General features: G+C 37.6%; 2 protein-coding genes across 3 annotated transcripts; both read right to left on the bottom strand.

The window, feature by feature from the left end:
- Positions 1-523: 523 nt before the first annotated feature.
- manbal (mannosidase beta like) lies at positions 524-4025 on the bottom strand. Of its 2 annotated transcripts, none has more exons than XM_015005673.2 (3): positions 3856-4025; positions 3437-3622; positions 524-1066 (listed from the first exon to the last, which is right to left on the bottom strand). In XM_015005673.2, the coding sequence occupies exons 2-3, from the start codon at positions 3584-3586 to the stop codon at positions 956-958; spliced, it is 261 nt and encodes an 86-aa protein (XP_014861159.1). In that variant the 5' UTR covers positions 3587-3622; positions 3856-4025; the 3' UTR covers positions 524-955. The 2 variants fall into 2 exon arrangements, with proteins under 2 accessions (XP_014861159.1, XP_014861157.1); XM_015005671.2 differs by having other exon boundaries at positions 3437-3626; positions 3856-4023.
- A 924-nt stretch (positions 4026-4949) lies between these two features.
- On the bottom strand, positions 4950-16510 carry nfatc2b (nuclear factor of activated T cells 2b). The gene is made up of 10 exons (XM_015005674.2): positions 16032-16510; positions 14606-15596; positions 14312-14483; positions 13346-13548; positions 12411-12583; positions 12173-12313; positions 10261-10316; positions 9797-9929; positions 7943-8545; positions 4950-5301 (listed from the first exon to the last, which is right to left on the bottom strand). Exons 1-10 carry the CDS (start codon positions 16153-16155, stop codon positions 5255-5257), a joined length of 2643 nt encoding a protein of 880 aa, XP_014861160.2. The 5' UTR covers positions 16156-16510; the 3' UTR covers positions 4950-5254.
- Positions 16511-17061: the final 551 nt, after the last annotated feature.

Below are 17061 nucleotides of genomic sequence, written 5' to 3'. Positions count from 1 at the left end.
ACTTCTTTCTTACGGAGAAAGCTGTTAGCTTCCTTTCTGGAGAGGTAAATTGGTTGCTAAGCAACACGCTGTCCTTACGCTAAGAAACGTGACGCATTATCATTAAACTGGTACATTTTCTATCGGCTATTTGATCAATACATTTTATTTATAATCATAACATTTCCTAAAAACATAAGACTATGTTGCATGCTATATATTTAAATTTTTCCACGCACTATAAAATGTACTTTCAAAGGTTGCATAGTTCAGAAATGCATTCTTTTATTACATAAATCTCTGCTTCAATTGGATTTACACATAATTTCAGTACCCATGTTTTTTAAATTGGAAACATATCCAATCTCTCAGGTTAATCATATAATTTATATGCTATTATGATTATTTTTTTAAAGTGACAAAAAATGTTTACCAGTTTTTTCCCCTAACAAGCAGTGAACTGTATCAACCCAGCACAAGAAAAGTAAAAATAACCAAATTGACTTACCTTACTTATAACATAATGAAAACATCAACAAGAGACTTTAGCAATCAAATTTTATGTTAATGTTTTTCTTCACACAAATACTTATTTTAAGCAGCGATTTAAAAACATCAATAATAAGGAAACAGGCTGTTATTTTCTACAAAACTGGTTTGATGAGAAGCTAAAATGAATTCTGACCCATTTATATAAACATAGGATTGATAATAAATATAGTTATGGGGGTTATTTTATTTATTGTAATACACATACAATATGAAAAGCAGATAAAGGAAAACCAAACACTGTCAAATATTTATCAGCAATCATTAACAATCAGCAAACACTACGTCATTTAGTGTGTTTGTGTTGAGTGTAGAGATTAAGCTGAGGGTCATTCTGAAGTGACTCAGATGTAGTGTTGTATTATGATGTTAGAACCTTAGAACAGGTATTAAAGACAAAACACACAACAAAAGGGCACATAAACATCTATCTCTTCTTTTTGCTCTCCTTCTTTTGCTTCTGTCGAATCTGAGGTGCCGCTCCTTTTGCTTTCTTCATCTGTTCTCCAGTTTTGCTTTCAGTGGATTCGGTCTCCTCCTGTGGAGCAAGCAGCAGAAACAATAAAACTCTCCAGGTGAGCAGGAAGGCTGGGGTGAAAATATATAAAATCAAACAATTACATAAGTGTAGTCTGAGGATAATGCTCTTACTCCTGCTGTTAGAACAACTGGGACATTTGAGCTAATAATTAGTTTCTTTGTGATGCTCTTGGTGACCGATTTTGTGCAACTTCATCTCCACCACAGAGACAGCTGAATGAAACGCTAACACGTGTGCTCTGCTCATCCAACAAAAGCAAATCTGCCGTACGCGTTTCCTCCTGTCAGCACTACCACTGTGAACGCAGCCTTTGTTCTCTCAAGCAGGCTGCTGCTCAAGATGAAACAGTGACAGCATGTGCATTTCATTCAGGCAATCTCATCACCTGAAAATAGAATAATTAAAAAGAGGATTTAATTGCTTGAGTCTATAAATAATCTCTCTCGGCAGTGATAGTATGAGGAGAGCTGCTTTTGGTGGTTTTTCCTTCAGATTTTCAAGTAAGATAGGTTTTAGAAATATGCTTTCTGTTATTGTCGACATTTGTCAAGTTACTTAAACTTAATCATACATAAGTGTACATACAACTTTCATGGGGATGTGATTCATGTTTTATCTGAATTGTTTCTTTTCTCCAGGGTTTCACGACGAAATTAAAAGTCAAAATTCTTACTTTTTATGCAGAACCTGAGAGCAACCATCTTAAATGCTTAACAGGCTTAAATGAAACACTTAGGTAGAGATAATACTTTATAAATCGTCTCTTAGCAACCTGGAGCTCAACTGCATGCTTTTTAGTCCTTAACAAAAAGCTTCTGACATAATTCTGGTTGGATATGTATAAAAAAATGTTTGCAGAATTGGTAGTTCATTTACATGGGTTGGTTTCCTGTTTTTCTAGGGGTCATTTGAGGTGAATTAATCAAATTTGTAGGCAGTTCCCTCTAGATTTATCCAACGAGTTTATCAAGGGCTACAAAAAGCAGGTTTCTATGTACGTTGGTAATATGGGTGAAGAGATAAGAAAATAATTCAAAATAAATCAAAACTTGAGCCCGACTCTTGTTTTTAACCGTCAGTAGAGGCTGTTTTCACCAGAATTGTTTTATGTTTACCAGCAGATTACCAGGGTCCATTTCCTTATTATAAAGTCTTGCAGCTGAATCAGCAAATTTGACTTTACAGTGTCAGTGCACAGTCTTAACAACAACAGTCATCTGTTTCTTAGAGTGACACCCAACAAAAAAAAAAAAACAACACAACTAATTTAGGTCACTGACCTCAGCCACAAAAAGCTTACAAAATAGCTGATAATCTTAAAGGATTTTCTGACTAAACTCCATCTAATGTGGCTGGATTTGGATTGGGGCTAAAAGACGTGGCAAAGAGAAAATAGACGGTGCTTAGAGTACAGCACCGCGAGTACAGCGTGAGCAGGTTTGAGGTGTGACATTTAGAAAAGAGAAAGACAAAACACTAATATCTCCTCAATTTAAAGCAACTTTATTGTTCTGTCCCAAACAAAGTGTGGTTTATACCATGTTATGTTGTGAGAAGAAAAGAAAGCATGTACAATGACCTCAACACCAATGGGCAAAAACCTTGGTAAAAAGATGCAAAAAAATAATAATAAAAATAATAATAATAATAATAAAAATTTATAAAATAATAATAATAATAATAGGCATCTTTTTTCCCCGGGGAGCACCTGGACCAAAGTCAAATTAGGTTATTTTCTTTTCATCGTATCCATCCCTTGTTTTACACCAGTATTTGTTATCAGAAACCTCAATCTGACCAAAGCAGCTGGTGCTTATTTTATAGCCTGAGATATGTATGATGGGATGGTAGGGCTGAAAAGGCTTTTTGAAAATTGTTTGCTTTAAGTTATATACATTAATGTACATGTGTGTAATGCTGCAGAAAATGTAGATGTAGAAATGTAGAAACTATATTATATCTTGTAAAATGGTACAAAATATATCTTGTAAAATGGTACAAAATATAACATAGTATAATGGATAAATATTTGTGAAAAAATCTGAATGATAGAGTGGAGAGCTCATTATTCTGTTACTGTCTACAAATGATTACTGCTCAGTTAGATAAAAAAAAAATCTATTATCCAGTAGGCAGTTTAGAAAATAGCAGAAATAAATGTAGACATTTTGTGACAGCATTATCTTTCTTGTTCAAAAAAATAATGTTTCACAGTCTAAGAACAAAGCAATTATTTCAACGCTTAAAACGCATATCATTGGATTCTTGTTGTCCAGATAACAGGAAAACATATTTTTTAGGATGGGAACAACATTGAAGTACTGGATCGTATTCCTGCTCCTGCTCCTCCCAGTGGAGTCCACTCACCTGATCATGACCCTTGGATGAGGGCATTATGATGGCCAGGATGCAGATCAGCTGGAAAATGGCACCCAGGAACAACCCATAGCGCAGGATGCTTTCCAGTAAGGTGGGTTCAGGTACCTCCGGAGGGGACAGGTCCAGCTCTGCAGACATGATGCTGCTGTGTCTGGATTTATTTCACCCGACGAACTTCCTGTCCAACCAACAGCAGTAGGATTAATTAACAGTGTCTAGAAATTAGCTGGTTAAAGCTAAAATTGGATCTGCAAAGCTAACACACAGTAAGCCAGCTATTGTTCTGCAGCAAAAGACATATGCAGTGCAGCTTTAAAGCCGATCTGTAAACACAGAGAGGATATGATAAAACAAAGAGCTGAGTAGAAATAAATCTGGGTTAAATGATGACTGGATGAAAAGCTCACCAGCAATGACGGATAAGCCCCGACTGTTTATTTGGTCCAAAACGTTCTATCGCCAAAATCGAGAAAAGAAACACATGGAAAGACTTTGCACTCTAAGAATAAACGGAGAGAAAATAGCATAGTTATCACAAACCAGGAAAAAAAAGGAAAGGGGAAAAAAAAACGGAAGTGACGCATTCAAAATGCCATCTACTTCCTTTGTGGTAGAAGATTAATTTGAAAATGTCGCCCTCTAGCGTTAGTATTTTTTAAGAGCTTTTTTAAATAAAAAATTACAGATTAAATAAATCAGTATATTATTATTATTATTATTATTATTATTATTATTATTATTATTATTATTATTATTATTATTATTATTATTATTACACTAATGATATGTTCTTTTTATTATTTAATCCTCTTTTTAGGTTTAACTTTTTTTCTCGTAACAGTAATAGGACATCATTACTCCAATTATATCATCATTATATTTGTTCTTTCTCTAGGGCTGCAACAACAAAGTTATGTAAAAAAGGATAAACTCCTCTGCTTTTGTGTAGACCCTCAAAATGGCACAGCAGAATTTAAAAGCCTAGAAAAGGCAACAAAATATCAGAAATTAAAAATAACTAAATTAAATGAAACATCTTATGTAAGTATATATTTTTCATGCAGTGTTTAAAGGTAAAAAATTTTAGTTCACACAGAATGAATAAAATACAATGTAAACCCTTTGTGGCTCTGGGAATGTATGATTTGTGGTGAAACTGCCTCATTCAGCTGATATTTTCTCGTGGATTCTTCTCCAGCTGGGTATTTCAATGAGGTGCAAGCTGAAGCTCCAGTATTACCATGATTTCTGTAAACTGCTAAATCTGTGTTCATGATACATAAAAACTCTAGCTTTTCAGTTGGCACAGATAAAAATAGTGTCGTTCAAACTGGAGCTGACAGTATGTGTGTGATCTGAAAAATAAAACAGTGAAAATGTTACATCTTTAAAGGTCATACATGCAAAACTAAGATATTAAAGTATTAAGTTTGTGATTCTGATTCAGTGTTTGTTTCCTTCAGCCATTCAAATTTAAAATAATAACATTTCACACCCAGACTCATATAAACTGAATTTATTTCATATAAAATAGTTTCTACATTCTTAAAAGAGCAATTGTACAATGATATGAACAGAAAGAATTAAAAAGTGATTAAAGGCAAAAATAGATACATAGTCTATCTTTATAAATGGCTGTTTTTAAAGCTCTTACAAAGCTGAACCACTATTCTTCCTGAATCCAACAGTAACATGATGCTGACTTGAAATTAAAAAACATACGAACCAATATTATATTAGCTTGCAATATATTTCCAATAACATTTTAGAAGTCTTGGTCTTCAGAGATGCTAAAGTGTTGCAGGATCAGTCTTCACTGTGGCCTTTCATGTCTCTTCTTATGATGTCATTTACTAAAAAACAGAAAACAAGAAGTTCATGCACAAACCCAAGTGAGGTCAGATTGTTTTATTCAATGCCGCCAATAGGTGGCGCCAGAGTCTGGCCTTGTTCTGTTATTTTGTAATGGCTCAATGTAGACTATGAGAAAATGATGAGTGAGAAATTGGGGGGAGTGAAACAAACGTCCTTCACAGGACTTGAACCAGGGATGTTGAGGTTTGTGGTTGGCGCCTTTCTGACCTCAGTCACCAAGTTCCCCCTCTGTGACATGATTTAATAAAACCTACGTGAGTCCATCAATGATTGATTGACAGTGAATGAAGAACGACTGCAGTTATATTATTGTCCACTAGATATCCTTGACTTTGCTCTGGCGTCAATAGCGCTGGTTTCTAAATAGCTTTGGTATATTTTATATCACAGAATATAAAAACAAAATTAATTCTCCGCTTTGTATAAAAGACCAGATTGAGAACTTAGGTGTTTTATTATTGTTATTTTTCATCAGCATATATTTGCATGTGTACTGTTTACTTTCTGTTTTTGACTGCCTCCAAAGAGATCCAACCAGACATTTTCTCACTTTACAACAGTGTAAGCTCTTTCCCGTCACAATTGTTAGGTTAGTTATAGTAGATTTGGTTGAAAGGAAACTGGGTGTACTCATTACAATTCAGAAAGTGTGTGAAAGAGACAGTGAGAGTGAGACTGAAACAGACAGGAAAGTGGATAGAAAGGCCCGTCTGAAAACCACATGGAAGGATTTGCAAATGTATGGTTGCATGGTGCTTGTTTGCACTGCAGACTGGGCCACAAACACCCATCCCCCAGGCTACAGAAACTTCTCCTTACACAAGCTATTTTGATGATCTGTCTTTTTTTTTTTCTTATAGCTAATTTATTCAATAGTCCTTAGGCCAAATTTAGTCATGTTTAAAACATTTTTTTATCAAAATATCTACATTTCCTGAGGCTCGTCTCGCTGTTAAGAAACATGTTACAAGATGATTGATTTAAGATGAGTGCAGGATCTGGTCTTTGGGGTTTTTCTTAAAATTACCAGTCAACTGTCTGTGTATCTGCCTGCTAAATATGCCATTAGTTCTCTCACTTTGTAGAGTATTACATCAAATTCAAACTTATTTTCAGTGTAAACAAACAACTTTTGTTTACTCTGAAAATAAACAAAATTATTTTCAGTTAATACTTTAACTGAATTGTTAAATTCAGTTAAGTTATTAACATATCCATCCCTTTATGCTTTGTTCAATAAGCACAAAGGAGATAAAAATAAATGATAGATGGGGTCAAAACAAGGTCACCTTTCCAAGTAAACCTCATCTTATTTAGATGTATGAAGGAATAAATGATGGGCACCCAATTTTTTCACACCTTTATGTTTCTCCTAAGACGGCAAATAACATTAAAAGAGGATTATCAAAGGGAAGGTAAGCAGAGATTTAATAAAACAAGACTGGTTTTCCAGAGCTACAGTATGAGGTTTTCAGTTCAGAGCAAAATTAGTTCTATGTTTCCGGTGAATGCATCTAATTTTTATTCTTAATTGATACCTTTGACAAATCTTTGTTTTGCTTTGTGTAGGGTGTATGTACAGCATGAGCATTAAGAAGGCAAGGCCAAACTGTAACACATATAAAGAGCTATTTCAGTAAAACACTGTCACATTATTTTACCCCTGGCTGGTCTGTCACAGCTGCCTGTCCCTGCATATCAACATGGAGACATTTGAGACTTGATAAATATACGCATCATCACAGCTTTAGACATAGTTTGCATATAGATATGCAAACAAACTGTGTAAAATACTCTAGTATTAGCCTTTGGGGACAGGGTTCTGAGAAACTGATGCGACAAACTGCCCTCTAAACTATAACATAAGGTTCTCTTTGAATTGCAGGTTTTCTTCAGTTATCAAGTTTTTCACTGTCTGATCCACTGTATTGTTTAATATTTCTACAGACGGTATATTGTTGCTGATTGAAATCGGACTTATAAAGCTCCACACAGAAGTTTCCTTTTGGGCTGATTGCCTGAGCTACTTCATTATGCAGTGTATAAATATGTTTGTTAGTTCTTTATCTGTAAGTGGGAGATAAACTACAGGCTGGTTATTAATTTTTGTATGTATATGTGGATTTCTGTTCTTTCAAGTGAGATATTAATATTGTCAAAATGTTTACAAACATGAAAATATAACATTTATAACTATAATTATGGCATTATTTAGGTCTGATATGGCAGCTCTGTGTTTCCATATATTTATTTCATATGTTCTGGCTTCTGTGTTTTTTCTTCTTTTTATTCTTATGTTATTGACTTTTTATATTATCACTATAAAAAAACAAAATCTTAGCAAGTATTTTGGTCTAGTTTTGAGTGCAAATATCTTAGTATGCTTGAAATAAGACAAAAAATAACTTTTAAGTAACTTTTCAGCAAGATTAAGAGTTTGTTTTAAGCGAATAATTTTTAAATTATTATTTTTGCACTAAAAACTAAACCAAAAATACTTGCTAAGATTTAATGTTTTTTGAAATGATCCTTTTTAATTGATTTAAATGCAGCATTTCTGTTTGTTAACATTTTGTAGAACATCTGGGCAAATAAAACTTCACACACATTAATACTCACCATCCTCCAGGTAGGCATAGCTGAGATTCTCTTGTTTAATGGTTATCTTCTCTGGAGCCTTATCGTCATGGTTTCCTTTAGCAGATCCGATCTGGGTGAGCGGCTGCCCGACTGGCTGAATCTGGCTTCCTGCCTTCACTTCAACGTATCTGGAAGGTGGCGACTTTCCCAGAGGTGGCACAAAACCCTGATGCCTCGGCACCAAACAGGCTTCGAAGGAATCCCCGACCTGCGGACCCTCGCCCAGTTTGCTCACGGGGGTTCGGGCGCTGACACACTGACCGGGACCGGAGGCAGGATGGTTGGTGCTGTAGTTGCTGTAGAGCTGGTTTGCAGAGTGGTACATCACTGGGTTGTTGACGACATTCCCAGCTCTGGACTGGTAATAAGCTGGCTCCTCGAAAGAATCGGGTGGTAGCATATGGCTTCTGGGGTCTACAGTGGCTAGATGGTAGAGTGCAGACGAAACATTCAAGGCTGGAGGGTTGATGTCTTGCTCAAACTGATGGTAAAAGGACTTCATTGAAATGGCAGACATGTGATGATTGTCTGAGCAGTTGTATGAATCCAGATGGTAGTCATCCCGAGGCTCTGCTTTGATTGCTAGAAAATAAAGACAATTTCGACACGTGAGAATGTGCTGCTGACATCACAACACTGCTTAGCATAAGCGAGCACGACCCAGAGGCTGCAGCTGTGACAACATACAGTCTCATCAGGGCTGTTTTTAGCCACAGTAGGTTATGAACATGTGCATAACATCAAGCAGCAGCTTCTGTAACTTAAAAATGAGGCCAGAGCTTTACTAGCAAGAAGACTTGTTTCTTCAACATGTGCTTGGTGTAAGACTGAGTCAACACTGATGATACAAAATTACTTAGGTTATTTCACTCCATAATAACAATGTGTTTCTCCAAAAAATAAGGAATGCATGTCAAAAATTAGTGATATCTTTAAATAATATTTCTAAGAAAGGAAAGTTCTTCCATAGATTACATTATCCTAGATTTGTCAGTCTGAAAAACATAGATATGTGCAGTATGAGATCACTATCAGTTATTCAGAATGTTTAGTCAAGTTTGATTTAAGGGCAAGAAAAAGACAAACACAATAAAACATTTCACTGAAAATCAAAGTAAATCAGTAAACAAGACATGGCAGCAGTTAAAATCCTTGTTTAATAAAAAAGAGACCCTGAAATGTAAGAAAACATTTTCCTCCAAGGAAACAGTTCCAGTAGCGCCACAAAAGATGTGAAAATATATATAAATTCATGCCATTTAGTCTGTGCCAAATGCGTATCATAAATTAATGGGAGGATTACAATTTGTGAAATGCTTTTCAGCAGTGGAGTGATACATTTTCCCCTAAAGGGTTAGCTTTTCTCTCTCAGTATAAAATGTTTATTCTGCCTGCTGCTTGTTGCTGCAAGCTCAAACTGTCTAATTGCTCAGGTCGTTATCAGGTCTCTGGATGTTAACTCCATCTGCTTATTTTTAGATTGAAGTTATTTCAGTTTATCTGTGTAAAGTGTTGCAATTTCCTGTATTGCTCTTGACTTAATATGAGAAGTGTATAATTGACCAACATTGTTTTAGTTTTAAGTCACATCAAAACAAACAGCATTTTATTCTTATTATTATTCCAGGTCATAAATGAAATGTTATTTTGTCATTTTATTATACTTAATGTTATCTTTCAACATCAGGCTTCTGAGGCAAGTCTCGTACCATTACTAGTTTTTTTTTTTACCCCAACTGAGCTTCAGCTGGTCATGATTTAACATGTTTTGGTGATAAACAAGCAGATAAACCTGTTTCTCCTTCTAACGTAAGAGAACTGACGGTTACACACCTATAACAGGAGTGTAGATGAAATGCTGAGGCTGACTGCGCTTCTTCTTTCCGTTGATGACATAGAAGTTGACTTTAGCCGGCTGGCAAATGTTTCGGTCTCGATAAGGAGGAACCTCAACGAACAGCATATTCTAGGAAAATAAAGATAAAATGAATCAGATGAGTAGAACTTGGAGAATGTAAAAGACATGGACTACTACTTAGTAGTTATTTTTATGTGAATGGAAAAAAAAAAAGAACTTCAGTTGCTTTTTGTCAAATGAATTGTTACAGAAATGGTACCATCAGAGAATAAATATACCCCAAATGAAATGGTTGCATTTAGTTTTGGGCATTTCTACTGTAGTAAAAGATGAATTTATTTGAAGACTTTTTGCCCGTCTTTACCAAGCCTACCAACAAATGTTTACTGGCATAAACATGACAGTTAATGTGTCAAAACCAGCAAGTTGGCCGACTTACAGCTTGGGTTTTGTCTCTGTCCACAGTGGCCTCCACCTCCCAGATTTGCCGACCATCTAAAAGAAGAGAGAAACACAGTTTTATCACCCTACTTGTTTTTCATGTTGTCAGTATAAATTAGCACAGTATTGAACAATCATGTCAAATCACCCCTTGTTTCTTTATATTTCAATTTTAAAACCCCATAAAATTAGTATGCTATCTTGATCAACAGTATTTATGTTTCTTTTGTCCTTGTTTTCACTTCACATGATCAATTCTAAATAAAGTTCTGACTTGTTGGCGTTTTAAGCCTTTTTACCCTGACTTATGAACCTTTTGGTCTTAGAAATGCTCCTAGATGTTTGGTTGTCAATGAATGACAAAACCTAAGAAAAGAATCTTTGGGCACTTCTACAGCCATTCATAAAGACACAATTTGCTTAAATATATTTTTTAAATTCTATAAAAATACCAATACATTGGTTCCTTTATCTTTTCTGAGGAACCTGAAAGAACCAATCAGATCTTTTTTTCTTTTTTTTTTCCTGGAGACATTACATATTTTCACTCATTGGAGTGAAAAGATGTAGAAAAGCTCCTAGCTTTGTTGCCAGGAGATTGATAACATCAAGAAACGTAACGCTTAGATTTTAGAAGTGTGTTACTTTATCTGGTGTTGGTAGAAACATAAAACAAGCCTGCCTCTGTGAAAATGTAAAAAAAAAAATACAAAAGCAACTTTAAATATCTAAATGAATAAAATTTTGACTCATCTAATTGACACAAAATGTGTATGTAAAAACTAAAACTATGTAAAAAGTGAGGGAAAGTTGAATTTGTAGTCGTATTTGTTAACAAGCAGTGGAAAACAGAGTATTGTCTGCTTTAGAGTTACATTCCCACCTCTGTTTGTACCTCTGTGTCTCTGTGCAGCCCACGCAGTGAAAAAGAAGAAAAAAAAAAAAACAAAGCCTCTGCTCTAGGTCTAAATCTTTATCAGCCTGTCTAACCACATCCTGTTGCACAAAACCCTACGCCAAGCAACAGTGAAGCTTTACATGCTACCGACTGTACCTATCCAGCTCTTAAGCCAGGCAGCCAGGCAAATTTGTGTGGGCAGAAGGAGCGCCAAAGGCGTGATAAATTTCCATTTAGACATAAATAAAAGTTTTCACTTGTAGTGCAAAATGTAATAGTTTGAAAATGCGCCTTTGCTTTGTCAAAGCTAAAAGTGTGGGCTGGCGGCGGATATGCGTCACCGAAAGGTGATGTTTCCCAGGTGATATGCAAATAATCTAAAAATAAAGATACTACAGGTGTAGGTGGGAACCCTCGGGCAGAATACTGCAAGACCACAGATTATGATTATTAGTCTATTTTAATCATACCAGTAGTTTTAAAGCCAAAAATAACCACACGAGAACTGGAGGTCAACAGAAAAAAAACACACATCGAGAAACTTTGTAACACCCACCACTTTTTGTGTTAAACTGGCTTTTCTAGGTTTTGGGAAACACTGTATTATTCAGTATTATTCGAGAGTAAGCACAGGGAAATATAAAACGCGAGATATAGATATGCCTTCACCCAATCCCCTCAACGACCACACCCCAATTTTTACACAAATTTAAATTTTTAACCTGGGGACTGTTCTACGAGAAACAGAATGCTAAAATTCTGCTCAGTGAATAATTTGTCTTTACCAAGTTTTGTCATGAAATGAATGTTTAACCCTTCTTATAAACATGACTGCATCATATTTTGTGGCTCACACTTTGAACCACAAGAGTCGATTTATATGTATTTTGAACATACATAATCAAACACATGCATTTGGGTCATTACCTAACATTCTATACATATTCCATCCAGCTTGTTATCTATCTTGTCAGTGGGTAAACGTTTACTGGCTTACATAAGAAGCTCTCACCTTGTGTCTTTTCAGAAAATATCACTTTGGAGTCAGACGTGAAATTCTGTCCAGTTAGGACCATCTGCTGACCGCCAAGTACGGAGCAGCGGTCCAGGTCCTGCCTCTCGACCGCGGGAAACTCCTGTGCCGAGCGTTGAGCTGCAGACAACATGAACGCAGCTGCATCACCACCAGCAATAACGATAATAACAGTAATTGTCTAATAATATAATTTTTGCACATGTATTCTTCTTACAGCATTCGATGGGGTTGGAAGCAACTTGAAGAGACACAAAATGGCCTCCAGGTTCAGGGATGTGGACACGAAACACCAAACGGACGCGCGTGTTCTTCCGTCCGATGTCCGTCTCACCGTTCCGCAACTCAATGTCGGCATTTCTTAACTTCAGAATGCCAACGCAGTCAATCCTGGACAAACACAGATGGAAAAATGCTAACTGCCAGATTTCTTGGATGAAACATGTTTTTTAATCCGTTCTTTTCTTTTGTTGAGCCCTATTTTGGTAATAGTTGCAATATTTTTAAGAAAAATTAGTTTATTCACATCTGTTTTGCAAGTTTTTTTTTATTTGTATACTGTTTATTTTTATTCATTTTGGTGATTCTGTGGTTTATGCTTCCCTTACAGCAATTTGCCCCTTGTGCAGAATAAACATGTCCCTGACCTAGATTTGTTTTTTAAAAAATGCTTTTTTTTGCCACAATTTTGTTGTGACTCATCACACATTTCTGCCACTTCAAAAAAAACAACAAAAAAAAAACACACACACACACACAGTATGATAGGTGTTTCTTGGAAAAACTCTCCAACACACAGGAAGTGATGCGTTTCTTGTTTCCGTCAGCAGTAACAGCATTTGGAGTGAAAAACGTTGAAAAACCTTGACACTCTCCCAAGCAACCAGGGTTTTTGTGGCTGATTTTTCAGAACGATCTGAACTTTCATTGCAATAAAACGTCAGAAGAAAACAAACTAAACTACTCTGCTGTATCTCTCCATTTGTAGCACTGTTAAGTATGCAGAGACTCTGCACAGTGATGTTTGCAGATTCACTTAAAAAAAATCAGGTCACACACAACTGAATTGCAGTAATGTGTTACTACCATGTCAGGACTTGTAAGGCTAAGTGTGAATTGTCTAATTTTTGCTTTAAAACCAACTTTACTCACACCACTCTCATGTGGCTCTTTGGCTCCAGAAGGATCTCCAAAACCTTTGTCCCACTGATCATCCTTTCCAGGCTTGGAGTGGTGACGGTCTTCCCAGTGATGCGGTGGACCTGGTAAAAGGCGTGCGGTTTCAGGAGCTTCTCATCTGCTGTCCCGATGAAGACCTGCAGCCCCAGCGGGATGTTGCCTTGGTATCCCCGAAGCTTAGGAAGGCGACACAAGAGGTTACACACATACTTTATGCTGAATTCAAGCTGCCTGACATGCTGATGCAGCAAAGAATGACTCTTTGTAGAAAGGATTCAGAACTGCTTTGCATAGTACTGGGCAGCATTGCCGGGAAAGCCAGCAGTTAGCCATTATTTCAGCTCAGTTAAAGCAGTAAGCAAAAACCGTGTGTCAATATTTGTTTATCATGCTAACATATTTGTTGTCTGGGCAACTTTCACTTTAGCAGACTGGAACAAAGCATGGCTTAAACATCATCACTGGTGGAAGCAGGGACTATTTCTTTATTTGCATGGCTGTTAGCTCTACATGAACACCAAACCACCCACACCCCACATATACAATCTCTTCCTTATTCTCATGCTTTTCTCCTAGTAATCTGGAAAACAAGAAGTCTACTTCTTTCTCACTAGATGGTTTTCCATCACAAACATGCACAAAACTTTTTTTGATATTCTGCTAATGCCAAAAAATAAATAAATTTCCATTAAATAAGAAATGCAATTCGCATTTGCACAAAAACTGTTTCCATTGTAATTTTGCGAAATATACAAATCTTGATACAGCTGAAAAGCCACCTCATCCTGGCACAAAAACGTTTTATCAGTAAACGTTAGTTATTTTGAAATTGGCATGTTTCCATTAAGCAAATGTATTTTTTGTAATTTCAATTTGTGCAATTATATGGTCAATGGAAACTCAGCTTCTTATTCTTGAGTTGTACTTGGTCGTACACACCTGAACTTCAGGATGGCCTCCATTGGGTGTCTTGACTGCTCCTCGGCTGCCCTCAGTCTCATAGTGAGCTCTGTGGTGGGACCTGGGCTGCTGCTGGATCAGAAGCTCGTACTGGCCAGACTGACTGGGCAGTCCCCACTCCAAGGACGGGAGTGGAGAAACAGAGAGGCCACTGGGAATAAAATGAAAACATTTATTGCAAACATTTGCAAAGCTTCTAGCATATCAGACATTCTGATATCTACTAAAAATAAATATTTTATTTTAACTAAGAAAAGAGGTTAAACCAAGCACCTGAATGTGCATGTTGTGGGTTGATGTACAGGCTGAGTGGGAGGCCACACAGATGGGAGAATGTAGAAGGGCTCAGATTTCACCTCAGCTCCAGACCTGCCCATCCTCTCATGATCAATCGTCCAGTCATACCTTTCTTCATAAACACAGTCCTGTCTAGGGGGCTGTGTGTGAGTGGCTCCCACCCCTACAGTAGTTCCAACTCTAGGCAAAACTGAACTGAGGTTGTTGAGCACTTCCTCCAGGGCCTGTGGTGCTGTCTGAACATGGGACTGAAACTCTGCTTGGGCCGGATATGGATGGATGTAGTAGGGCTCGTGGGGTGACGGGTTGGGACTGGGGCTACGGGAGCGCTGCTTGATTGGCGTACCCCCCTGGCAGGGTTGGGTCTGGTCAAAACAGCGTTTGCCTTGTGGTGAGGTGGAGCGGGAACGTTGGTGGGGAAGCGGAGAGGTCGAGCGCTGGTGAATCGGCTGCAGGAAGGTCTCATCCGTGATGCTGTTGCGAGGCGAGGCCCCTGGAGAGGAGTGTGCAGAGGAAGTATGGATGCCCTGCAAGCCTGGGCACAGGTCCAAGGCAGAGCAGGAGATGCTGTAGTTGCCGCCGTTTGGAGGGGAGACACTGGGTGAGTTCAAGGGAGAGTAGGTATCCGCCGGCCAGCCAGAAGAGGAGTTACTGCTTGCGGGGCTCACACAATCCCTGTATGCACCCAGAGCTTTAGAGCCAGGGCTTGGCTCCATGGTGTGAGAGCTGAGAGAATCACCCGACGGAGTGATCTCAATCCTGGGGCTGGGGGAAGGGATATTACTGGCCCCTGATGTCAGCTCCAGACACTCAAACACGGCCCCTGGCAGGTTGTCTGAGGTGGGACTTTGAGGGAAGTTGTCATGGCTGGATGCTGGATGGGCCAAAGTGGAGACGTTTGCGGTGTGATGATCGACCACCAGCAAGGGAGGCTGGCCGTCATTCTGAAGGAGAGCACCTGAGTCATCTGTTAGCAACCAAAACAAAGGATTTATTAAGTCAAGAATAGCCCTGTTTATAATGACCGTGTTACATGGCTATCACACGGGAGTTCATTTTCATTTTGACCCATGAATTGCAAATAAAACTGATCTCCAGAGAGCACTCTGCAAGCCACATGCAAAACCAAGACCTGCCTCTCACAATTTGGTTGTGCTATGATTTCATTTATCTGTTATAACTACACCATATTGTTATTAAAATACCTGCAAAAAAGTTGTACTAACTAAACTTGTTGCACACAAGTCCATTAGGGAAACTATAAAATAAAAGCAGCACATAATTGAACGAACAGTACAGTTTTATGGCAGACATTTTTATCCCACAATTAGGTAAAAAAGAAGAAGAAGAGTGAATTAAACGACATAAAACTGAAGGCTTTGTGATTTAAACAAATACTCACCTTTAACGCAGCCAACGGGGAAATCTTCTCCGGGTGTGTTGTAGAGAAACAGGTCCGAAAAGTCTAACTCCGCTTGGCTTATGTCCTGCCCCAACCCCCCGAGCCTAATGCCCCCAGAAGTCATCTCCAGCTTTCAACGAGTCACTTTTCTCAGTCCTTTTCAGCAATCTCCTTTCAAACTAGACTTTTTCAAAGTTGTGCGTATAAAGTTGTGGAAAGAGAAAGGAAGCCGAGTCACAGCTATAGTAAGATCCGCCCGAAATATTAGCGGCTGCTCAAATAAAACCTCCAACAAGAGTCGATAGAGCGTTTCTTCCTGTCAGCGGTGATGATGAGAGGCAGACAAGAAGGTGTGGACCTGTGTGTGTGCGTGTGTGTGTGTGCAAACATGCACAATCTCTTCCTGTGTGAACTCAGTAACCTAAAATAAAAAAATAAAAAAAACGTGTATCAAATGAGATATTTTCCTCATGCATTCCTATCCGCTGCGCAGTTAAAAATGATGTGTAGATATAACGTGATTTTACTTATTAGATCACTGCTGACATTTTCAACTATCATTTTATTTCTTCAGTGTAAGGCCAAACAAGTTTGTATTTCTTTGAATTATTGGATCTTGTCGCAAAATTACATAATTAAATATATAATTGAATTAATAAACATAAAAAACGTTTTTAAGATTATCTGATGCTTGCAGGGTTTGTCCACTAAGTGGCAGTATTGCACAACTGTAATCAAGCACTCAAGTTTTATTTCATTTTCAAACTTTTGTCGTTATTATTCAAAGGGCCATCATCCATCCATCCATCCATCCATCCATCCATCCATCCATCCATCCATCCATCCATCCATCCATCCATCCATCTTTTGCCATTTATAGATGCTGTAATAACTTCGTGGACATGTGGCTAATTTATTTTACGTTTTTCCCTGGACAGTCATGGGGAAGCAGCTTTCCTATCTCTAGACAGATGAAAATTGTCATTTTACTTGAATTTCACCTCATATTCACCTCAATTCCTAAACAGTG

Source organism: Poecilia mexicana, unplaced genomic scaffold (genome assembly GCF_051168715.1).
Source record: "Poecilia mexicana isolate PSO_F unplaced genomic scaffold, ASM5116871v1 scaffold_5, whole genome shotgun sequence".
Classification (NCBI taxonomy): domain Eukaryota; kingdom Metazoa; phylum Chordata; class Actinopteri; order Cyprinodontiformes; family Poeciliidae; genus Poecilia; species Poecilia mexicana.
Note: the sequence above shows the minus strand (reverse complement) of the source record. Positions and strands in the feature narration are given on the sequence as shown.